General features: G+C 47.8%; 1 protein-coding gene and 2 pseudogenes across 4 annotated transcripts in view; 1 reads left to right on the forward strand and 2 right to left on the reverse strand.

Annotated features, from left to right (window-relative positions):
• LOC118155311 (HAUS augmin-like complex subunit 6) overlaps nucleotides 1–7153 on the reverse strand; it is a 30874-nt pseudogene extending 23721 nt beyond the window's left edge. The window contains exons 1-2 of the transcript XR_013534637.1: nucleotides 6339–7153; nucleotides 4659–4802 (exon numbers count right to left, since the gene is read on the reverse strand). The product of XR_013534637.1 is annotated as an HAUS augmin-like complex subunit 6 (transcript). The remainder of the gene's footprint in view (nucleotides 1–4658; nucleotides 4803–6338) is intronic.
• A 138-nt stretch (nucleotides 7154–7291) lies between these two features.
• LOC108590006 (ras-related GTP-binding protein A-like) lies at nucleotides 7292–18551 on the forward strand. 2 transcript variants are annotated; one of them, XM_078370359.1, is made up of 3 exons: nucleotides 7292–7584; nucleotides 16530–16624; nucleotides 17128–18551. In XM_078370359.1, the coding sequence occupies exon 3, from the start codon at nucleotides 17490–17492 to the stop codon at nucleotides 18123–18125; it is 636 nt and encodes a 211-aa protein (XP_078226485.1). In that variant the 5' UTR covers nucleotides 7292–7584; nucleotides 16530–16624; nucleotides 17128–17489; the 3' UTR covers nucleotides 18126–18551. The 2 variants fall into 2 exon arrangements, with proteins under 2 accessions (XP_078226485.1, XP_078226480.1); XM_078370354.1 differs by having other exon boundaries at nucleotides 16530–18551.
• A 2272-nt stretch (nucleotides 18552–20823) lies between these two features.
• The window catches only part of LOC108590327 (HAUS augmin-like complex subunit 6), a 32250-nt pseudogene continuing 27741 nt past the window's right edge, over nucleotides 20824–25332 (reverse strand). The window contains exons 7-8 of the transcript XR_013534635.1: nucleotides 23855–24075; nucleotides 20824–23202 (exon numbers count right to left, since the gene is read on the reverse strand). The product of XR_013534635.1 is annotated as an HAUS augmin-like complex subunit 6 (transcript). The remainder of the gene's footprint in view (nucleotides 23203–23854; nucleotides 24076–25332) is intronic.

The raw sequence follows: 25332 nt of genomic DNA on the forward strand, positions 1-25332 counted from the left end.
AGAGGAAGGGAGGGTTCTGGATACCCTCTAGGACCACATTGGCCCTGGGTGCAGGACAAGCCCAGGCAGGAGAAACAGACCCTGCTGAGGTTCCTCTTTGCCTCCTCCCTGGGTCCCAGCTAGGTGGTCTCCTCGGTTCACTGCCGGCCAGGGTCAGGCAGTGCATGGCCAAGTCCACCACTATGTCACCATTCCAGGGGGAAGGGGCTTGAAGGCCGCGTCATGGAGTGATGGGAACCTGGATTTAGTTGGTATGACCCGAGCTCAGCTTTCAGCTTTTCCACATCCTGGCGGCGGGGCCTTCGGGTGGGAATTCCTCCTTGGCAAAATGAGAGCTTGTGAGAATTAAACTGGCCCCGGCATTTAGGAAACAGCCCTGTGATGTAGGTTCACGCTCTCATGACCCAATTACTTCCCAAATGCAAAAAATTAGCTAGGAGCGGTGGTGGGCACCTGTAATTCCAGCTACTCAGGAAGCAAAGACAGAAAATTGCTTGAATCCAGGAGGCAAAGGTTGCAGTGAGCTGAGATGGTGCTACTGCACGCCAGCCTAGGCAACAGAGCAAGGCTCTGTCTCACGAAAAAGAATAAAAGGAAAAAAAAAAAAAAAAATGAAATGGAAGGAGACGAAAAGGAATACACGTAACATAGGCACGGACTTCATGACTAAAACACCAAAATCATTGGCAACAAAAACCAAAATAGACAACCGGGACCTAATTAAACTCCACAGCTTCTGTACAGCAAAAGAAACAATCAACAGAGTGAACCAGCAACCAACAGAATGGGAAAAAATTTTGCAATCTACCCATCTGACAAAGGGCTAATATCCAGAATCTACAAAGAACTAAAACAGACATACAAGTAAAAAGCAAACAAACCCATCCAAAAGTCGGAGAAAGATATGGACAGACACTTGTCAAAAGAAGGCATATATGAGGCCAACAAACATATGAAAAAATGCTCATCATCACTGATTATTAGAGAAAGGCAAAGCAAAACCGCATTGAGATATCATCTGACGCCAGTCAGAATGGCGATCATTAAAAAATCTGGAGGCAACAGATGCTAGAGAGGATGTGGAGAAATAGGAACACTTTAACACTGCTGGTGGGAGTGTAAACTAGGTCAACCATTGTGGAAGACAGTGTGGCGCTTCCTCAAGGACCTAGAAATAGAAATTCCATTTGACCCAGCAATCCCATTACTGAGTAATATACGCAGAGGATTATAAATCATTCTATTATAAGGACACATGCACACATATGTTCATAATGGCGCTGTTTACAATAGCCAATACCTGGAACCAAACCAAATGCCCATCGACGATAGACTGGACGAGGAAAATGTGGCACATATACACCATGGAATACAATGAAGCCATAAGAAATGATGAGTTCATGTCATCTGTAGGGACATGGATGAATCTGGAAACCAGCATTCTCAGCAAACTGACACTAGACCAGAAAATCAAACACCACATGTTCTCACTCACAGGCAGCAGGTGTTGAACAATGAGAACACACGGACACAGGGAGGGGAACATCACACACTGGGGTCTGTTGCGGGGGCCAAGGGAGGAACAGCGGGGGAGGATGGGGAGGTCGGGGAGGGATAACATGGGGAGAAATGCCAGATGTGGGTGACAGGGGGATGGAGGCAGTGAACCACATTCCCATGTGTGTACCTATGCAACAATCCTGCATGATCTGCAAATGTAACCCAGACCCTAAAGTACAATTAAAAAAACAAAGAGATTTGCAAGGAATCAAAAAGCATTTAAATATCCACATGAAGATATTCATCAGCAAGACTGATACCGCAAAGAAAAGAAAATCAAATCAGTGATAATAAGAATATACTGGAGAAGTCCTCCAAGAATGTAGAGGAAAAGGATAACAGAATGAAAGTGATGACGACGAGAGTGCTGTGAAACCCAATTTTAAAACTCCAAGATTAATACAATAGAATTTTCACAGTAGAGTAGAACAACAAACTAATGAAAAAAACAACAACAAAGAGAACATTTTTTCTTGACCTTTAAAAAAAATCATGTTCTATAAAAGGAAATCCTCACATAGACATATCCTGGCAGAATATGTATTGAAATGCTGGAAAACTTTAAACCATTCCGGGATCTGAGAAAAGTACTTAGAAATGAATGAAAATCAGGCTGACCCTGGCTTTTCCTCTGTGACAGAAAATTCAGGGAAACACTAGAATACCATCTACATAGTTGAGGGGAAGGGTTAGAAACCCAAGTAACCAGAGATTTTGGAAACATACTTGCGTAGTCTGACATCTGTGAAAATAACATACTTGGCTGTTTTTGCTTTGAGAGTACATAGCACCAATAAGCAGCTTAAGAAAAATATTACTTTAGTTCAACCATTATGGAAGACAGTGTGACAATTCAGCAAGGATCTAGAACCAGAAATACCATTTGACTGGGGTGAGTGTGGTGAGGAGGCAGCAGGGGCAAAGGCCCTGGGGTGGGTGTGGTGAGGAGGCAGCAGTTGCAAAGGCCCTGGGGTGAGTGGGGTGAGGAAGCAGCAGAGGCAAAGGCCCTGGGGTGGGTGTGGTGAGGAGGGAGCTGGGGCAAAGGCCCTGGGGTGAGTGGGGTGAGGAAGCAGCAGAGGCAAAGGCCCTGGGGTGGGTGTGGTGAGGAGGGAGCTGGGGCAAAGGCCCTGGGGTGATTGTGGTGAGGAGGTAGCTGGGGCAAAGGCCCTGGGGTGGGTTTCGTTAGGAGGCAGCTGGTAAATGTCATCAGCCTGGTGTTCACACGCATGGCCCAGTTCCCCTAGTCCACTCCCCCAGGGGCGTCAAAGGTCTCAGCCTTGCAGGAGAGATTTCTCGACTTTCCAAAGTTGTCAGCCCTCAGGGTTTGTCTTCCTGGGTGGGTTTCTGCTGTGCCTGAGAGGTGGCCCAGGGCCACGTGACAGGGGGAGAAACTAGCCCAGCAGGCCTGGGTTTGCCTACCACTCTGCCTCTCACTTGCTATGTGACCTGAGGCAAGTTACCAGACCTCTCTGAATATGTTTTCCTAGCGGAGCTTTTGATACATGCCTGGTGTGGGGTGTACGGACAGGAAATGCTGTTTCCCTGCCACTTTTCAATGTTTCCTCTTCTCAGCCAACATTTAAAACAGTTCCCACAGGCTGGGCGCAGATGCTCACGCCTATAATCCCAGCACTTTGGGAGGCCAAGCAGTAAGTGCCCCACGGGCAACAGATGTGCTGCCTGGGAAGCAATGCTGGAGGCTGTGACCACTTGGGCAGATGGTCAAGATGAGGTGGGCACCAGTTTAGCCCAGCCACAGACAAAGCTGCTGAGGCTGTGTGCCTCTGTGCCTGCCTGGCACAAGATATGGAGCCAGGGCTGAGTGGGCCTCTGTGCCTGGGCTGACCAAGGATGAGACTGGGGCATGCTGGAGAGAGAGCTGACTCTGGACAACCCGGGCTTTGTGTGGAGCAGGTAAGGGAGCCCCCCACCACTTGTCTCCCTATGCCAGTGGTGCAGTGCCCAGAGCCTGCAATCCTCACTCTGGGTGTGGGCCAAGAAAAAACGAACCCTTTGGCTGGTGCACTAGGCGACCTTCAGGCTATCTGGGACCAGCTCTGACAGCCTCTGCTCTGGATCAGCTGCCGCAGCAACTTACACATAACATGGAGCAGCAGCGGTGGCATCCCTGGACATTAATCCCAGTAGCATGGAACCCAGGACCAGATACTGCCACAGTCAGCCCACAGGTGCGGGAGGGCAGGAGGCGCTCAGTCAAAACTCTGTGGCTGCACAGTGCCCAGCACCTGCAAACCTGTGCTCTGGGCCAGGCCTAAGGAAAAGTGGACCCTAGGGTGGGATGGCGGTATACTCCCCGACCCCCACGCCCTCGGGGAGCAGCCCCGCAAGAATCTGCCATGGGCTCAGCCACAGCTGCAACCTGGAAATGACGCAAGTCACTATCAGTGGCAACCCCTGGCCCTGTCCTCCCCCACCAGCAGCAGGAATCCCAGGGCCAGATGTCACCATAGTGCCTAATTTAGGCGGTCGGCGGCGCAGCTACAGGGTGATGAAAACCGGCGCTCAGACTCATCCTGGGTGTTGCAGCGGGCCCAGGGCCCGCGACCCCACACTCTGGGCTGAGGCCAAGGAAGCACAGATCTTAGGGTGGGGGGAGGTGTCCTGGGCGACTCCCAGGCTGTCTGAGATCAGCCCTGCAGCCTCCCGTGCATTCTGCTGCACCTGCCACTTAGAGATGGCATTCGGCAGCGTGGTGGCAACCCCTGATCCTGCTCGCTTCCTCCAGCAACGCGGACCTAAGGGCCAGACCCTGCTGCCGCACCTAAATCAGGCCCCGCAGCAGGAGGAGGACTGGAACTGGCGCCCAGCCCCATCCCGGTGGCTGTAGGGTAACCAGCACCTGCAACCAACGCCCTGCACCAGGGACAAAAAGGAACAGAAGAACAGAAACCAGCACTGCCACCCTACGGCTCAACTCTACCTGCCACCTGCACACGGCGCATTAGAAGCAGTGGCAATCCGAGCTCTGCCTGCCATAAACAGCAGCAGGGTCCCAGGAACGAAGGCCACCTCAGAGGCTGCCACCTGGCCACCTCTGCACCCGTCCCTGCCCTGGTGGCAGCCAGCCACGCTCCTACCTCTCCAGCGCTCCGCAGTCTCCATCGCTGCCACCCACTGCAGCGAGGCGAGCCGTGGTGCCACAGGCTCCAGCCTCCAGCATGCAGCAGATAGCTCTTCCTTCTCATGGCATGGAGCAGGTGGGCGGGCAAAGCCAGAAAAGCCTAGAACGGGACACAAGAGAATGGTAGCATTAGACCCCCACCTTGTCATGCTGGCCACTGGGTGGCATGGGCCAGTTTCAGTGAAGGCACTCACACCCACCCTCCAAAGGCCACAGCATCTCCTTTTGGCCCAAACTGGCTAGGGAGTAGAGACTGGAGACACCATGGTGCCTGGGCTTCCCGCTCCACAGGAACCACTGGGACCACCCAGGCTGTGCTCGGGAAGCAGGAGCAGCAGAAACTCAGCCCCAGTCAGCCCTCCGCACCCATGTGCTGGTTCCCATTCCTGAGACCTCCACCCACAGGGCCCCGTCACCCCATGGTGTCTGCTACAGAAATGTGTGCCCGCCAGGCAGCAGCAGATGGCCGTTTAGAGTCCGGGGAGAGGAGGACCACTCCTCTCTCAGAGACCACCGCTGTCATTGAAACTTCCATCACCTGCCACCGGTAGTGCAGCTTCCGACAGAGCCCCTGACCCGCTGCCACCGGCAGTGCAGCCCCAGGATAGTGCCAACACCATCCCCCACCACCGGCAGTGTAGCACGTCATGGCAGCCCCTAACCTGCCCCTGCCTTAGACACTGCAGCACTCGATGGCACCCGCAAACCACCCCCCTACCATGGGCAGCACAGCCCGGGATAGCACCCCAACAGGCTCCCTGGGGTGGGCAGTGGAGCCACAGATAGTGCCCCCAAGCAGACCCCCACCACAGGCAGCGATGCCCCCATATGGCATCCAAACCACCCCCCACTGCGGGCACTGCACCCCTGAATAGTGAGTGCCCTGACTCACTCCCCGTCGGGAACAGTGCGGCCCTGGATAGCGCCCCCAACCAACTCCCTGCCTTGGGCAGTGCAGCCACCGATAGCACTCCAAACTCCCTCTCCACCTTGGGAAGTACCCCCATGGCTAGCTCGGGTAGCCCCTGATAGCACACCCAACCTGCCCCTGCCACAACCCACGCAGCCCGGAATTGCACACTCACCCGCTCTTTACCAGGCAACGCAGATCCCTGAGAGCACCTGGCCCACCCGCCGCCTCCCCACCAATCGGGCTGTGTATCCGGCCCCAAGAGTGCCCCCACCAACCCTCTACCCCACCCCACAGGCAGTCCAACCCTGTGTAGCTCTCCCAACAAGCCCCCCAACCTCTGTCTCAGTGTAGTCCCCATGACGCCTTTAACACCACCCCTCCCCCCCACCAGCAGTGTAGCACCCCCTAAACCATACTTCCCCGCCAGCATTGCAGCCCCAGACACTGCCCCCAACCCACTCCCCACGTAGGCGATGCAGCCTTGGATAGTGCCCCCAACCAGCTCCCAGACACAGGCAATGATGTCATGGATCTCACACCCGACCCCGCCACCCCCCCACTGGGGGCAACGTAACACCTGACAGCACCCCGAACCCATCCCTCGCCGCTGGCGGTGTTGCACCCCATAGTGCCACCATCCCATCCCAGACAAAGCAGGGAGCCCCGGAGAAGGAGCAGGAGGTTTGGAGGATTCCCGGTGGGGTACAAGTCCCCGCCACTTACCGCAGAGACCTGTCTCATCCTCCACCATCACGTTGAAGCCACCACGGCTTCTCCAAAGAAACTCGCTCTGACCGCGCCGCCGCAGCCGCCTACACCGACTACACCGACTTCCCTCCTGCCGGGCTGGGGCCGCCGTCGCCGCCGCTGATTTCCCTGTGGCCGGGCCGGGCTGGCCGGGGCCGCCGCCCCCGACGACAACTTCTCGAGGGCCGCCGCCGTCGCCGCCGCCGCCTTCTCGAGGGCCAAGTTAGGATTGCGCCACTGCGCTCCAGCCTGGGCGACAGGGCCAAGCCCGGTCTCAAAAACTGTTTTAAAAATTAATAATAAACATTAAAAAAAAAATGGACACTGCCCGGGCTCAGCCTTCACCTCGGGAGGGAGCTCGGCAGGGGCGCTTCCTCCTCCTTCCGCCTCCTGCCCCGCGGTCCTCCTGGGTCCCCTCCCTGCCCCACTCCCCCAGCCCCGCGCTCCCAAGCCCACTGATCTTTAACCTCCTATGGGCCCCCAACCCCCGGGCGCCCAGGGGAAAGAGCCTGCGAGGCGGCCTGGGCTCCCCCACTCCCTCCGCCGGGCTTCCGCGCGCCTCCCGGCCCTGCCCCGAGTTACCGCAGCAGCGGTCGCTACCACTGCTCCTAGAAGCCCCGGCGCCGGTCGTCGGAGAAGTAGGCGCGGAAGCTCCAGAGTCCGTCCAGCTCCTTGCGCTCCCGCGACGGGCTCTCCCGGGTTTACAGCATCCCGCCCTGCAGCGCCAGCCAAAGCCACACACCAGCCGCGCAGGCCACCGCCGACCTGGAAGCCAGGCTGCCGGCTCTGCCGCTCGGCTTCCGGCTGCGGCGATTAATAGAAGCGCAAGAAGGGGACCGCGGTCGTGTCCCTTGACGTACTGAGGCCGTCGGCGCCATGTTCGTTGAGGGCGAGTGCCAGGTCTGGGGGGGGGCCGGGCGCTACTGGGTGGGGCCAAGGGCCGGGAACCCCGGGCTAGGCCTTTGGCGAAGTTGGACCCTCACACGCAGCCCCAGTCAAGAAGGGCGAGGTCTTCTCCCCGCTCCCGCCCAGGCTGGACGATCCAGGGCGGCAGGCCAGGACAGAAGCCCTGAGATCCGGGATTCCCCAGTTTCGTCAAGGAGCACCTCCACTCGCTTTCCCCAGCGCGACTCCTCCGAGCAGACCCCAGCGGAACCTCTTCCATGCCTGCCGGGTGCAGCGGTGGCTCTCGCCTGTAATCCCAGAACTTTGGGAGGCAGAGGTTGGTGGATCACTGAAGCCAGTCTGGCCAACATGCCGAAAACCTATCTCCACTTAAAAAAAAAAAAAAACTAGCTGGGCGTGGTGGTGCATGCCTGTAATCCAGCTACTCGCAAGGCTGAGGTAAGAGAATCACTTGAACCAGGGAGGCGGAGGTTGCAGTGAGCTGAGATGTCACCATTGCACTCCAGCCTGGGCGACAAAAGCGAAACGCCATTTTTTGTTTGTTTGTTTGTTTTTTCCGAGACGGAGTCTCCCCGGTCACCCAGGCTGGAGTGCAATGGTGCAGCCTGCTCACTGCAACCTCTATCTTCGAGTGCAAGCAATTCTCCTGCCTCAGCCTGTCAAGTAGCTGGGATTACAGGCCCGAGCCACCACGCCCGGCTGATTTACTGTATCTTCAGTAGAGACGGGGGTTTCGCCATGCTGGCCAGGCTGGTCTTGAATTCCTGACCTCGTGATCCGCCCGCCTCGGCCTCTCAAAGTGCTGGGATTACAGGCGGGACCCAGGGCGCCTGGGCTTTTCCGCCATCTTTTTATTTATTTATTTTTTGAGACGGAGTTTCGCTGTTCTTGCCCAGCCTGGCGTGCAATGGCGCGATCTGGGCTCACTGCAACCTCCGCCTCCTGGGTTCAGCCAATTCTCCTGCCTCAGCCTCCTGAGTAGCTGGGATTACAGGGACGCGCCACCATGCCCAGCTAATTTTTTGTATTTTTAGTAAAGACAAGGTTTCGCCATGTTGCCCAGGCTGGAGTGCAGTGGCTGTTCACAGGCTCAATCCCACTACTGATGAGCATGGGAATTTTGACTTGCTCCGTTTGCAGCCTGGGTTCGTTCACCCCTCCTGAGGCAACCTGGTGTTCCCCTGCTCCTGGCAGGTCACCATATTGATGCCGAACTTGGTGCGGACACCTGATCGGCATAGTGCACTACAGCCCAGAACTCCTGGGCTCAAGCGATCCTTCCACCTAAGCCTCCGGAGTAGCTGGGACTACAGGCACGCACCACCGCGCCCAGCGAAGAAGCTTCATTATGTTTGAAGTTCTCCTCCTTAGGGTTTTGTTTTATTTTATTTTTATTATTATTTTGTTTTTGAGACGGAGTTGCGCTCTTGTTACCCAGGCTGGAGTGCAATGGCGGGATCTTGGCTCACCGCAAGCTCCGCTCCCTGGGTTCAGGCAATTCTCCTCCCTCAGCCTCCTGAGTAGTGGGGACCACAGGCACGCGCCACCATGCCCAGCTAATTATATACATATATATATATGTATATTTTTTTTTAGTGGAGACGGAGTTTCACCATGTTGACCAGGATGGTCTAGAACTCTTGACCTCTTGATCCACCCGCCTCGGCCTCCCAAAGTGCTGGGATTACGGAGTTTCGCTCTTGTTTACCCAGGCTGGGCGCGATCTCGGCTCACCGCAAGCTCCGCCTCCTGGGTTCAGGCAATTCTCCTGCCTTAGCCTCCTGAGCAGCTGGGATTACAGGCACACGCCACTATGCCCAGCTAATTCTTTGTATTTTTAGTAGAGACGGGGTTTCACCATGTTGACCAGGATGGTCTGGATTTCTTAACCTCGTGATTCACCCGCCTCGGCCTCCCAAAGTGCTGGGATTACAGGCGTGAACCACTGCGCCCGGCTTTTTGTTTGTTTGTTTTTTTAAGACGGAGTTTTGCTCTTGCTTACCCAGGCTGGCATGCAATGGCGCGATCTCGGCTTACCGCAACCTCCGGCTGCTGGGTTCAGGCAATTGTCCTGCCTCAGCCTCCTGAGCAGCTGGGATTACAGGCACGTGCCAGTATACCCAGCTAAGTTTTTGTAGTTTTAGTAGAGACGGGGTTTCACCATGTTGACCAGGATGGTGTCGATCTCTGGACCTCCTGATCCACCCGCCTCGGCCTCCCAAAGTGCTGGGGTTACAGGCGTGAGCCGCCGCGCCCGGCTTTTTTTTTTTTTTTTTTTTTTTTTTCTTTCAGAGATGGAGTTTTGCGCTTGTTTACCCAGGCTGGAGTGCAATGGCGCGATCTCGGCCCACTGCGACGTCTGCCTTCTGGGTTCAGGCAATTCTCCTGCCTCAGCCTTCTGAGCAGCTAGGAGTACAGGCACGCGCCACTATGCCCAGCGAATTTTTTGTATGTATAGTAGAGACGAAGTTTCACCATGTTGGCCAGGATGGTCTCGATCTCTTGACCTCGTGACCCGCCCTCCTCAGCCTCCCAAAGTGCTGGGATTACAGGCATGAGTCGCCGCTCCCGGCTGGTCTTTAGTTTTCTAATCCATAAAATGAGAAAAGGAGGGAGGGTAAGACGAGGGGGAGAATCAGCAAAATTTATGAATGGATACTCTGCTTAATACCCAGGTTATTAAGCAATCTGTATAACAGGGCCCTGCTACACTCATTTACCTATGTAACAAACCAGCACACCCTGCACGTGTACCCCTGAATTTAAAATAAAAGTTAAGGACTGGCTGCAGTGGTTTACGCCTATAATCTCAGCACTTTGGAAGCCAAGGCTAGTGGATCACTTGAGGTCAGTAGTTCAAGATCAGCCTGGCCAACATGGTGAAACCCTGGCTCACCTAAAAATACAAAAACAATTAGCGGGGTGTAGGGGTGCGCATCTGTGATCCCAGCTACTCAGGAGGCTGAGGCAGGAAAACCCCTTAAGCCCTGGAGGTAGGGTTGCAGTGAGCCGGGATTGTGCCACTGCTCTCCAACCTGGGAGACAAACAGACTTTGTCTCAAAAATAAGTAAATATATAAACATTAAATAATAAAATAAAATAAAATTAGAAAAATATCTGTCCAAAGAATTATTGTTTTACTTTATTTTATTTTTTTTGAGATGGAGTCTTGCTCGGTCCCCAGGCTGGAGTGCAGTGGTGTGATCTTGGCTCACCGCAACCTCTTTCTCCTGGGTTCAGGCAATTCTCCTGCCTCAGTCTCCTGAGCAGCTTGGAGTACAGGCACGCGCCACTATGCCCAGCTAATTTTTTGTATTTTTAGTAGAGACGGGGTTTCCCCATGTTGATCAGGATGGTCTCGATCTCTTGACCTCGAGATCCACCAGCCTCGGCCTCCCAAAGTGGTGGGGGAATACAGGCGTGAGCCACCGCGCCCGGCCCAATTTAATTATTTTAACATGACATATCACTTATTATTACTTGCAGTTATATGTTTATTTTTATTGTCAAAGATAACAAAGCCTGACAGTAAGGACACATTTTTATCCATAATATGTTACTGCAATAGGGAAAAAAGTGCAATGTGAAAAGAATTCAACCTTGGTTTGTACGGCAGTGACTGGATGTTTTAAAGGGAGAATGAGGGAGTAGGGAAGCCGGGCAAGCAGGTACTCAGTAGAGTCAGGAGCAATACAGCGCAATGAAGAGGAGATCTCTTGGTACTGAATATGGCCAGTTATGCTTATATAGCCCAGCGTGCACAGAAGAAACCTGTTAACGAAACAACTCAAAAATGTCTTTGTAGGATGTATGTAGGTTTTTTTTAAGAAAATAAACTTTTTGGCCAGGTGTCATGGCTCATGCCTCTAATCCCAACGTTTTGGGATGCCAAGGCAGGAGGATCACTGAGGCCAAGAGTTCAAGACCAGCCTGGACAACATAATGAGACCCCCTAGAAAAAATTAAAATAATGTTGAATTTTAAAAAAGAAAAGAAACTTTGAGGAGTGACATCATTAAGTTATTCTACTGTAAAATAGAGAAAGTTAGGGAACTTACCAGTGAATATGTACATCAACTGAAACAAGATTTTGGATACACTGGTAGGAATGTCTGTTGAAAGAAGATGGCTATGGAAATCCAAATGCACATGTCCTTTGACCCAGTAACTCTACTTTGAGATAGTCAGCATATATTCACACTGAGTTCCTATGTATAGATGACATACACTCATGTCCAAGTTTACTTTTATTTGAGCAGTGTTTCTTACAGAGAAAAATTAGGGGAAAAAATCAAAGGACATTGATTAAATAATGCTATAGTCATAAAATCACATACCATTTGGCCATCTATAAGAAAGGATGCTCCTTGTATACTGATATTGCAGAGACCAACTAGGAACCCCAGAGCAGGTATAAAAAGATTATTTTAAGCTGAAGGCATTTGAGATTCAACAGATGAAGAGGGGAAAAAAGCATTCTCAAAGATTTCCTTATCTGACTAAAAACAAAATTTCTGAGAAATGATGCTACCATAAATCCCCTAACTTATGACCCTGAAGAAGCTGGAAACACCACTCCTAACTGTATAGATGAACATTAACACAAACTTTCCTATTAGTTCTCTTAAAAGTCAATTTTTCTGTTCTTTTCTGGTAAAAGCTATTTCTCCCCCACCATTTTCCCTACTAAGTTACTTAGGCAAGCCTTTAACTTTATTTGACTAGTCAGCTGCTGCTTTTGTTGGCTTTCTTATACATAAGAAATTGACCTTTTTCTCCTGTTAATCTTTCGTCAGTTTAACTTACAGGCCCTTGGATAGTGAGCATGAGAGGGTGGAGGAAAAGCTTTCCTCTTCCCATAAAATATGGAAAGTTACTTTGGGAGGCCGTGGCGGGCGGATCACGAGGTCAAGAGATCGAGACCATCCTGGTCAACATGGTGAAACCCCGTCTGTACTAAAAATACAAAAAATTAGCTGGGCATGGTGGCGCGTGCCTATAGTCCCAGCTACTCAGGAGGCTGAGGCACGAGAATTGCCTGAACCCAGGAGGCGGAGGTTGCGGTGAGCCGAGATCGCGCCACTGCACTCCAGCCTGGCTGACATGAACGAAACTCCGTCTCAAAAAAATATATATATATGGAAAGTTTTCGGCCGAGCGTTGTGGCTCACGCCTGTAATCCCAACACTCTGGGAGGCCAAGGTGAGTGGATCATGAGGTCAGGATATCAAGACCATCCTGGCAATGGTGAAACCCGTCTCTACTAAAATACAAAAAATTAGCCAGGTGTGGTGATGTGTGCCTGTAGTCCCATATACTCAGGAGGCTGAGCTAGCAGAATCACTTGAATACGGGAAATTGAGGTTGCAGTGAGCCAGGATTGTGCCAGGCTGTAGTCCAGCCTGGCGAAAGAGCATGACTCCATCTCAGAAAAAAAATATATGGAAAGTGTCCCAATATATATAGTTAAAGCAAGGTGAATAAGTGTTCAATACTAACACATTTTCTTGCATCTTTATAAAACTCTTTGGGAAGAATACAAGAAACTGATAAGCCAGAGGAAAACTGGGTGGTTAGGGTTTGAAAATGTGTATCCTTTAAGTCTTCTGAATTTTAAACCAAGGAATGTATTATTATTACTTTTTTTTTTTTTTTTTTGAGACGGAGTTTTGCTCTTGTTACCTAGGCTGGAGTGCAATGGCGCGACCTCGGCTCACCGCAACCTCCGCCTCCTCCTGGGTTCAGGCAGTTCTCCTGCCTCAGTCTCCTGAGTAGCTGGGATTACAGGCACGCGCCATCATGCCCAGGTAATTTTTTGTATTTTCAGTAGAGACGGGGTTTCACCATGTTGACCAGCAAGGTCTCGATCTCTTGACCTCGTAATCCACACGCCTCAGCCTCCCAAAGTGCTGGGATTACAGGCGTGAGTCACCGCGCCCGGCTATTTTTATTACTTTTTAAAAATAAACTTTCAATAAGGGGAAGATAAAAATCATGATCAATACTCACATTAGCTATCTTTTTATGCAATTATCTAGACAATATTTCAAAACATATAAAAAGAAAGGACAGTGTCATTAAATGTTTAACAAAAGAAAAAAAATCTTACTAAATGCTTTAGCACTAGAAGGATGTTTTTCTCCTCTTTGGGCACCAAAAGCTTGAAAACAGCAATTATCTTTTGGGATAGTGAAATGTATTAGCTTTGAAACTTTTTCTGTAATGTTCCACAGGACTGGTAAGACAAATATGATTTCGAAGCTGTTAACCATCCTTAAAGATGCAGTTCATGTTTCACATTTTATGGGTTTTTAAAATTATATTCCAATGGACTTTGTAGGAGACAGGCTGGTACAGCACTTGAGGCCAGGAGTTTGAGACCAGCCAGACCAACATGGCAGAATCCCATCTCTAATAAAAATGCAGAAATTAGCCGGGTACGGTGTCCCCTGCCTGTAATCCCAGCTACTCAGGAAGCTGAGGCAGGAGAATTGCTTGAACCCAGGAAGCAGAGGTTGCAGTGAGCCGAGGTGGCACTACTGCACTCCAGCCTGGGCCACAGAGCAGGACACTGTCAAAACAACAAAAACTAGCCAGTTGTGGTGTGTGTCTTTAGTCCCAGCTACCTGGAAGGCTGAGGCGGGAGGACTGCTTGAGCCCAACGGTGGGAGGCTGCAGTGAGCTGTGACGGCACCACTCTACTCCAGCCTGCGTAACAGCAAGACCCTGTCCCTAAAAGAAAAAAATGCCTGAGACTTACATTTTGTTAACAACAAAGATAAGCTAAACTCAAGGAAGAATGGATAACCCCCTACCAGCGATTTTGAGAGCAATGACATATTTTGTTGACTAAAGAACCAAGGCTGGGTGCAGTGGCTCCCACCTGTAATCTGAGCACTTTGGAAGGCTGTGGCTGGTGGAGCACCTGAGGCCAAGAGTTGGAGACTAGCCTGGCCAACATGGCGAAACCCTATGTCCACTAAAAATACAAAAGCTTAGTTGGGCGTAGTGGCACATGCCGGTAATCCAAGCTACTTGGGAGGCTGAGGCAGGAGAATTGCTTGAACCTGGAAGGCAGAGGTTCCAGTGAGCTGAGATTGCACGATTGTACTCCAGCCTTGGCAACGAGAGTTAAACTCTGTCTTAATAATAATAAGGCCGGGCACAGTGTCTCATGCCTGTAATCAGCACTCTGGGAGGTCGAGGTGGATGGCTCACCTGAGGTCGTGAGTTTGAGAACAGCCTGGCCAACAGGGTGAAATGCCGTCTCTAAAAAGACAAAAATTAGCTGGGCATGGTGGCAGATGCCTGTAATTCCAGCTACACGGGAGGCCGAAGCAGGAGAATTGCTTGCACCCAAGAGGCAGAGGTTGCAGTGATCTGAGATTGTGCCACTGCACTCCAGCCTGGCGACAGAGCAAGACTCCATCTCAATTTTTTTTTTTTAATGAATTTAAGAAAAAAAGGCTGGGTGCCGTGGCTCACGCCTGTAATCCTAGCACTTTGGGAGGCTGAGGCAGATCACGAGGTCAAGAGATCGAGACCATCCTGGCTAACATAGCAAAATACTTTCTCTACTAAAAATACAAAAAAACTAGCTGAGTGTGCTGGCACACACCTGTAGTCCTAGCTACTTGGGAGGTGAGCCAAGATCCCGCCATTGCACTCCAGCCTGGGTAACAAGAGCGAAACTGCATCTCAAGAAAAAAATAAATAAAAATAAAATGAAACCTTAAGGAGGAGAACTTCAAACAGGTTGCCTCAGGAGGGGTGAACCAATCCAGGCTGGAAACGGAGCAGGTCAAAATTCCCATGCCCATCAGTAGTGGGATTGCGCCTGTGAATAGCCACTGCACTCCAGCCTGGGCAACATGGCGAAACCTTGTCTCTACTAAAAATACAAAAAATTAGCTGGGCATGGTGGCGCGTCCCTGTAATCCCAGCTACTCAGGAGGCTGAGGCAGGAGAATGGCCTGAACCCAGGAGGCGGAGGTTACAGTGAGCTGAGATCGCGCCATTGCACGCCAGCCTGGGCAAGAACAGCGAAACTCGGTCTCAAAAAAAAAAAAAAAAAAAAAAAAAGATGGCGGAAAAGCCCAGGCGCCGTGGGTCCCGCCTGTAATCCCAGCACCTTGATGTCAGGGTCAGGCACATCTGCCGGGGGGCTACCGACCTGCGGGAGTCCCTGAGACCGCCAACGTAGATGTCTCGTTCAACCTGAGGGAGAGAGCGTGTGGAAGTGAAAGAAGAAAAGTGGAGTCTGGAGGTCTGGACAGCTTTTATACCTTTTTTCTTGTTACATTTACTTTAGCTCAGCAGAAAAGGGAACAGAAATCACAAAAATAGTTATCAGGGGCTTGTGATAACAGCTCACAAAGCAGTTTTAAGGGGGCTTGCGATAATAGCTTACAAAGCAGTTTAAAAGTTAATATATGTTTTTCAAAGATACACAGTGCAAGGAAACAATGGTGCCCTTAAGGTGGCTTGTTAATGTTTTCCATCAGGAGGAAGAGCAAAGGCTCAGCTCCTGAGAAAATATGGGCAGGGGTCTTTGCCCCTCTCAGGCACCTCAATTGCAACAAGCTTATTGCTTACACAGAGACTAAAGGGGATATGAAGCAGTCAGCGCAGTGTCCTCATAAACCGCAGACCCTTACTCTGCATTCTGTTTTTGCCTCCGTGGCTTAGCCATTTTTACCTCCACTCGACAGCCCGACAGCCCTGGAGAGTCGGGGCGGGGGGGGGGGGGGGGAGGTGGGGTGGGAGAGCAGATAGGTCCAGCAGCCAAGATGGGGCGAGTCACGCTGTCTCAAGCCCTTGGCGTGAACACTGCACCTTGAGAAGGGCCGAGGCGGGCGGATCACGAGGTCAGGAATTCAAGACCAGCCCGGCCAGCATGGTGAATCCCCCGTCTCTACTGAAGATACAATAAATCAGCCGGGCGTGGTGGCTTGGGCCTGTAATCCCAGCTACTTGGCAGGCTGAGGCAGGAGAATTGCTTGAACTCAAAGACAGAGGTTGCAGTGAGCAGATTGCACCATTGCACTCCAGCCTGGGTGATGGGGGAGACTCCGTCTCGGAAAAAACAAACAAAAAATGGCGTTTCGCTTTTGTCACCCAGGCTGGAGTGCAATGGTGACATCTCAGCTCACTGCAACCTCCGCCTCCCTGGTTCAAGTGATTCTCTTACGTCAGCCTTGCGAGTAGCTGGGATTACATGCATGCAGCACCATACCCAGGTAATTTTTTTGTATTTTTAGTAGAGACGGGGTTTCACCACGTTGACCAGGATGGTCTCCAACTCTGGACCTCGTGATCCACCCACCTCGGCCTCCCAAAGTGCTGGATTACAAGCGTGAGTCACCGCGCGCGGCTTTTTTATTTTTATTTATTGAGACGGAGTTTCACTCTTCTTTACCCAGGCTGGCATGCAATGGGGCGATGTCACCTAACCGCAACCTCCGCCTCCTGGGTTTAGGCAGTTCTCCTGCCTCATCCCCCTGAGCAACTGGGATTACAGGCACGCGTCAGTATGCCCAGCTAATTATTTGTATTTTTAGTAGAGTCGGGGTTTCACCATGTTGACCAGGATGGTCTCGATCTCTGGACGTCGTGATCCACCCGCCTCAGCCTCCCAAAGGGCTGGGAATACAGGTGTGAGCCACCGCGCCCGGCTTTTTTTTTTTTTTTTGAGACCGAGTTTCGCTCTTGTTTACCCCGGCTGGAGTGCAATGGCGTGATCTCGGCTCACGGCAACTCCCGCCTCCTGGGTTCACGCAATTGTCCTGCCTCAGCCTCCTGAGCAGCTGGGATTACAGGCACGGGCCACTATGCCCAGCTAATTTTTTGTATTTTTAGTAGAGACAGGGTTTCACCATGTTGACCAGGATGGTCTCCATCTCTGGACGTCGTGATCCACCCGCCTCGGCCTCCCAATGTGCTGTGATTTCAGGCGTGAGCCATCGCGCCCGGCTTCTTGTTTTTAGACGGAGTTTCGCTCGTGTTTAACCCAGGCTGGAGGGCAATGGTGCCTGGGGGCCACCATTGATGTGGAGCATTCCCACATCCGATTCCTGGGGAACCTGGTGCTGAGCCTGTGGGACTCTGGCGGTCAGGACACCTTCATGGAAAATTACTTCACCAGCCAGTGAGACAACATCTGTAACGTAGAAGTTTTGATTTACGTATTTGACGTGGAGAGCCGTGAACTGGAAAAGGATATGCCTTGTTACCAGTCATGTCTGGAGGCCATCCTCCAGAACCGTCCTGAGGCCAAAATCTTCTGCCTGGTGCACAAAATGGATGTGGTTCAGGAGGATCAGCGTGACCTGATTTTTAAAGAGCGAGAGGAAGACCTGAGGCCTCTGTCTCGCCCACTGGCGTGTGCTTGTTTTCGAATGTCCATCTGGGATAAGACGCTCTACAAAGCCTGGTCCAGCATCGTCTACCAGCTGATTCCCAACGTTCAGCAGCTGGAGATGAACCTCCGGAATTTTGCCCAAATCATCGAGGCCGATGAAGTTCTGCTGTTCGAAAGAGCTACGTTCTTGGTTATTTCCCACTACCAGTGCAAAGAGCAGCGCGACGTCCATCGGTTTGAGAAGATCAGCAACATCATCCAGCAGTTCAAGCTGAGCTGCAGTAAATTGGCCGCTTCCTTTCAGAGCATGGAAGTTAGGAATTCCAACTTCGCGGCTTTCATCGACATCTTCACCTCAAACGTGTACGTGATGGTGGTCATGTCAGATCCGTCGATCCCTTCTGCGGCCACCCTGATCAACATTCGCAATGCCAGGAAACACCTGGAGAAGCTGGAGAGAGTGGATGGCCCCAAGCACAGTCTCCTCATGTGTTGAATAGTGCCAAATGCTCTTTCTGAAGATGCCGAGTTGCCTTTTTTTGTTTGCATCCTTTATTTTTAATATTCATAATGTTGTGTGCTTAAAAGTGGGCTTTGAAGTGTGTGCTGCTTTCTCCTTTCATCTTTCTCCCCTGCTCTCCAGTCTTTAAACCTTGGACGCTACTTGCTCAGCTACCCAGTAGAGCTTGAAGCTGGCTCTTCTGAGAAGATGGTATGGTGTAACACTTTAAGTCGGTGGTTCGTGCGTGTTCTGATTACCTGGTTATAATAGATATGCACATCAAAGCCTTTACCAGTATCTTCCTATATTCTGTATCAGATTGCAAAGATGGAATGTTACTATTTTATCAGCAAGGTATTAAAATGCATTTATAAATTCTTCTTGGCTTCATTCATGAATAAACGTGTTAGCAATTTAAAACATGGTCTTATTTGAAGTAACTTCTAAAGTGCTTAATATGTAAATCTAAAGATTCTGACTGCCCACAAGTACTGATGAAGTGGCATATTTGATTTTGTGAGTTTAGCCCCCAGCACTTTAGTGACGTTTGGTAACAGCTGTAGAAGTACTTACGCTGTGTACTCAAGCTAGACTACCTGAGTCAGTATTCTGGTCCCTTCATTTACTAGCTCTCTGAACATGGGCAGAATACTTAATTTCACTACACTTGTATCCTTATTTGTAAAATGTGGCTCAGCATACTACTTCATAGCCAGGCGTGGTGGCTCATGCCTGTAATTCCAGCACTTTGGGAAGCTGAGTTGGGAGGATCACCTGAGACGAGGAGTTCAAGACCAGCCTGGGCAAGATAGTGAGACCCTGTCTCCACACACACAAAATTTTTTTTTTTAATTAGCTGGGCATAGTGGTGCTTGCCTACAGTCCTAGCTACTTGGGAGGCTGAGGAAGGAGGACTGCTTGAGTCCAGGAGGGAGAGGCTGCATTGAGGCATAATTGTGTCATTGCCCTCCAGTTTGGTTGACAACAATGCAAGAGCCTATCTCAAAAACAACAAAAAACACTTGATAGGATTGTTAAAAGAATTAAATTCAACATGAAAAGTGTTTAGGAATGGTGCCTAGGGCATACTCAGTCTATGTGTTAACTACCATTACCACCTACTGAGCCATTCTTCCCCAAATTACCGGTGTGAAACTTATTTGAATATTTAATCCCTTACTGAATGTCAGGTGTTTTGCCAACACGCTCAGCTAATTTTGTATTTTCAGTAGAGATGGGATTTCTCCATGTTGGTCATGCTGGTTTCCAACCCCCGACCTCAGGTGATCTGCCCACCTCAGCCTCCCAAAGTGCTGGGATTACAGGTGTGAGCCACCATGCCCGGCAATGTCAGGTGTTCTTAAGCACGTGTGCATTTAGCTTACTGAATCCTCACAACCTATGTGGTAGGTTACTTTCTATTTTAACACGTAAGCAAACTATGACCTTATTAAGGTCATACAGCTAAACCCAGGCAATCTGACTACTGACTCTCCTAATCACTACACCCCATTACTTCCACTGAAAAGTTAACCATAAGAGTCCTAGCTTTTTATTTATTTATTTTGAGATGGAGTCTCCCTCTGTTGCCCAGGATGGAGTGCAATGGCATGATCTAGGCTAACGACAACCTTTGCCTCCCAGGTTAAAGCCATTCTCTTGCCTCAGCCTCCCAAGTAGCTGGGACTACATGCCCAGCTAATTTTTCTATTTTTAGTAGAGAAGGGTTTCACCATGCTGGCCAGGCTGGTCTCAAACTACTGACCTCAAGTGATCTGCCCACGTCGGCCTACCAAAGTGCTGGAATTACAGGCGTGAGCCACCTCACCTGGCCATTTTTTGGTTGTGTTTCTTATCACTTGCATGCACAGACCAGCACTGGTGATGGGTCCCAGCTTTTTAGATATACATTATTCCTTCATATAATTCCAAATTTACACACTGAGTAAGCCGAAGCCCAAGAAGCTAAGCAACCTCCCTCAAGGAAGAGTTTCACTTATTTGGGGCAAGATCACTTTCCCATTTGTATTTATCTGGAAACTGGATAATACTGAACCAGATTCTTAGATCACCTACTTTTGAGGAAGGATTCTGAGGTTCCTAATTTGGATTGGCGATGTGGTGTAGTAAAATTGGAAAACATATCTGCTGAAGTGTCCCATTCCAGTTCCAGCAATAGCTGCCTTATAGACGGAAAAGAAATCTAAGTACTTTAGAGCCAAGAGACTTGTGATCAACTCTAAGCCTCTCATTTTACACCCTAGGTGCTATCTTTGTTATAGGCAATAAATGTAAGTGATAGGGCTTTAGAATTCCTAAGGCTTTATAAAATTATTTAATATTTATTAAACCCTTTCTAGCAGCAGACGTGGATGACACCACTCAAGAAGAGTAAGAAGCTATTCAGGTGTTAATTTATAAATATTAGTTAATTAGAGTCATTGGCAGTAAATTAGTATAAAGACTCCAGATGAGAAAACTGATGCTACAGGTATACTTTTAAAAATCATTTTAAAATACTATGTACAGTAAATCTAGTAATTAAAATGGCAGTAACAAAATATGTTTACCTGAATCGCTGAACCTCTCAAATTTATTTTGTAGATGAGGTTATTAATATACCTTTATATGTCATCATCCTACAGTTTGCAGGGACACAGTTCTTTTTGATATTATATAGGAAATCCCAGAGCCAGATAATATAAAAGATTTATTGAAAACAACAGTATTTAAAACATTTACTAAGAGTCCTATAGAGGATTCTCAAATATTTTAAACATAGGATGCAGACTTGCTATTCACAGTACATTAAGAAAAAAGCCACTTCTAGAGTAACTATGTATCTGCAACATAACACAAAAGAAACATTTACTTCAATACTTGTACATTGAGGAAAACGCCATTGAACGTATTTTAATTTTAGTACACTCGAGTAGGAAAATAATAGCTTTCGCACAGGTCTCCAGAATTCCTGTTTTTCCTTTAGATAAATTTGACTTCAAAGTCAAGAGACTTACAGTAAAGGAAAGGTTTCAAAATACTTGTATTTTTGTTTTCAGTGAAATTTCCCCCAAATGTTAACTTCAACTATTTTTTATTCTACTTGATAACGTTTTTCATGTTTAGCAATATTATACACTTCCCTCTTTAAACATTTAAAATAACTAAAACATTTTAGCATTATCTCAGGTTTTCAAGCTGATGTAGAAGTCAGTTTATACACCTTTGTATCTTACAAATAGTGAATAAAACAAAATGCATTCTATATAATGTCTAATGTTAATGTAACGAGAAATACACTTACAGCAATAACTTAGCCCTCTTTACCATTTATTCCATGATATAGGAGGCAAACAAAACAATTCCAATACTTAAATATTGCTAAAGATGACACATGGCCCTTGGGGTATATGTATGCGTGTGAATGCATACACCCGACACACATTTACATAGGTGTGTATGTATTTATGTATGCACTGCTGTAACTAGAGAGACCGCATGCAACCATAAAAAAAAAATAATAAAAGTAGTGGAATATTAAATGAATAAAAAGACAAATCATAGAAGATTTTAGAGGAGGAGGCACATGGATATAAAAAGCATAGATGAAGACTTCAAGGTGGAAGTCAGATTTGTTCTGAGACTTAAAACAGAGTTGTAATTGTGGTAAGCTAGGAGAGGAAGGCAAGGTATTCCTGCCCCAGGAGAATTGTAAAGCAAGGTTTCTAAAGACCCATGCTCACTGAAGCAGTTCAGTGATGGTAAAAAAAAAATGGGAGATTACAGTGGAAGGGGGAATAGACAAAATCCATTATAGGGATCTTACATGTCTTTAAATTTGGACGCGATTCTAGAATTAACAATGAACCATTAATGGAATTGTAAGCAAGGAAGTGACCCAGTCAAAACAGTTCCTTAAGATCACAAGGCAACTATGCAGGAGATACTGCACAGGGAAAAGGCTGAAGGCAAAAAGCTGCAATCACAGTGGTTTAGAAGAAAGTGATACATGTGAGATAATTTTTGTTTATGGTACTGGCACATGAAGAACAGGAAAGAATGTCAAAAAACTTTCAGCCTATCACAGGTATAACTCACTTAACATTTTTTTAAAACAAATCTAAAATGTCTACAGACATTCTGCTCTTTTGATTCTCAGTAATTAGGGGCTTCTCAGACTTGACTGGCGAAACTGAGCTTCCCTATTGATGGTTCACAATCTCTACCGAAGCATATATGCAACTATGTACCTGCTTCTTAAAAGTACCACAGGGTTAAATGTGAATCTCTATTTCCTAGCAGCACTTCTCACTCTTTGTTGAGCTTAAGAATTACCAGGGAAGCATATTTAAAATATAATTAAGTGAAATCATGCACATTAAGTGTCTAGCAATGGCCATCGCACTTCTGCAGATGCTGGTAAGACAGCCTTACATGCTAAGATTTTCAGATCCTGAGTTTTCTTAAAGCAAACTAAAGAATAGTTTCCCCATGGACCTGCAGAGTCCCTGATTTGTTGTATTAATAAAAGACACAGCAACTTAGTTCATGAAGCTTTTTCTTCCTCCTTTTCCATTACAAAGAAGGCAGTTACAAGTGCTTTCTTTTGTCTTTTCTCACAAAAAGATGAGTCTTCACAACGGGACGGGACAAATATCTTAGAGACAGGTAGCCCAAGATAAGTGAAGAAAGATGACTGTTGACTGTTAAGCCACATACTTCCATAAATTTCCCCTCCACCTTCTCTCCTTGCCAGTTCCTTGGGGGCTAGTGGACAAGACTTTGATGGTTGTGAGATGGGGTCTATGAAGGGCACTGTAGGTTAAGAAAACCGTCCAGTGCCTGATCCATTCCTCCTGGTTTACAGAAGGCGACAGTATGTGTTCACTTAGATGCTAGACACAAGTCTTTCTCCGGGCAGGGCATCTGAAGGAATGAGGTAGGAGACTGTAGCAGCGTGACAAGGTATTTAACTCCAAGTTCCGTTTTCTCAAGTTCTTGTGAGGCTATTCTGTAGGGACTGAGGAATTTTGATGATTCTTCCTTGTTCCTCTCCCCCAACAGGGGGTACCTCAAAAAAACCCAACAACAATAAAACAGACTAATGAAAATTTTAATTTATATTTCTTGTTAAAATATTAAACTAGGATTAAATTATCGAAGTCTAAATTAGACTAAACATAAATGTTATACAACCCACTGGATGGATTTATAGTTTGACAGTGTTCCTTGCAAGTGTCTACTCATCTTCTTCCATCTTTTTCCGTTTTTTACATCTTTCTGCCCCAGTCTTCCCTTAATAATCACATGCACTTTATTCTACTAAACATCACTACTTGGGATCATTCCACTTCAATAATCATGAAGCCTGTTTAGAGCTTTTCCAGTCTTAAAATTTGTCATCTTGACTACACCTCCCAAGGCACTACTTTTCTCACTTTTTCTGGTTAGCCAGAATGTTCCACAAAGAAACAGTAAAAGATTAGTAAATTCAATGGCTATTAACCACTTAGTGGTTAATACAACAAAAACTACTCATCCTTATATTAACTGACTTAAGTTATAAGAATTATACTAGTACGTTATCATTTACGCTTAATGCTTACAAGATTACTCAAGAAATCAAAATGACTTCCCATTGCTTGACATTTGCTTTCCAAATACTTCACATTTCAATCTCATACACCTACGAAAAGAAAAAAATCCAAACATACTTTCCTTACCTAAAAATATTAAAGAAGGCTAAAAGACATTTGGAATTTTTTTTAAACCTTGAAAAACAGTGCTACGCTTCCAACATGTCTTTAAGTTATAAATCAGTTTCCATCCTGTGGCATAGCTTCAATTTAAGCGCATCATAGTCATATTAAATAGGTATGTCTTCAACTTGTCAAGTCAGATGGAGGTTCTTTTGCATCAAGGCTCTTATTCAAAATGTCTTCTTCTGCAAATTGATTTAAAAAAGAAAAAATGTAAAGTATAAGCAAATATTACAAAGAAAATAAACAGGACAGATTCCAAGCAGTAGCAAACACTCAATTATGATAAAATTACTATTATTCTCACCAAAGTACCCTCTTTCTCCAAAGATCAATACATTCGTCCTAGAATACTTTTTTTCCCCCCTGAGACAGGGACTTACTCTGTGACCCAGGCTGGAGTGCTGTGGCATGATCACAGCTCACTGCAGCCTCAAACTCCCAGGCCCAAGCAATCTTCCCACCTCAGCCTACTGCGTACCTGGGACCACAGTCATGCGCCAACATACCCAGCTAATTTTTTAAATTTTTTGTAGTGATACAGTCTCCCTGTGTTGCCAAGGTTGATCGTGAACTCCTGGATTCAAGCAATCCTCCCATCTTTGGCCTCCTAAAGTGCCGGTATTGCAGGCATCAGCCACTGTGCCCAGCCAAATACTTTTCAATGTAATAGTGTATAACTATTATGGGCAAATCAGAGTGATATGTAATAAATCTGCATCACCAGATCCTTATCAGTCCTAATGAGCTATAAGAGCAATTTTTTAAACCTTTTATGAGGAAAATGTTCAAACATACAAAAGGTGAAGAAAAGTAAGATTAACTCAATGTAGCCATCACCTAGCTTCAATATTTATTAATACTAACTGCTGAAAACTGAATTGTGTCCCCCAAAAAGATATGTTGAAGTTCTAACTCCAGTACCTCAGACTGTGACCTTATTTGGAAATACAGTCATTACAGATATAATTAGCTAAGAAGCGGTCATACTGGAGTAGGGTGACCCATTAATTCGCTAATATGACTGTGTCCTTCTAAGACACACAGACAACAAGGGAAGAATACCATGTGACAATGGAGGCAAGGGTTAGAAATTACACTGCCACAAGCCAAGGAATGCATGGCGCTACCAGAGGCCAGAAGAGGAAAAGAAGGATCCTCTTCTAATGGCTTCAGAGGGAACATGCCCTTTCAACGCCTTGATTTTGGACATCTAGCCTGTAGGACTTACTGTCTCCAGAGACAATAAACTTCTGCTGTTCTAAGCCACCCACTTTATGATACTGGGTTATGACAGGCTAGGAAACTAATGTACTAACCTGGATTCTTTTATTTCTACTCCCCACTCCCACCAAATTTATTTCAAAGGAAGTAAGAGATATTACACCATTACAAGGCTGATATTTAAAATTGTGTTTCTCAACTTTCTAAAAACCACCTTC

The sequence above is a fragment of the Callithrix jacchus genome, chromosome 1, assembly GCF_049354715.1.
Source record: "Callithrix jacchus isolate 240 chromosome 1, calJac240_pri, whole genome shotgun sequence".
NCBI lineage: Eukaryota > Metazoa > Chordata > Mammalia > Primates > Cebidae > Callithrix > Callithrix jacchus.

Coding starts and splice junctions, on each gene's coding strand:
- LOC108590006 (XM_078370354.1), top strand. CDS start 17,490: ATGCCTTGTTACCAGTCATGTCTGGAGGCCATCCTCCAGAACCGTCCT.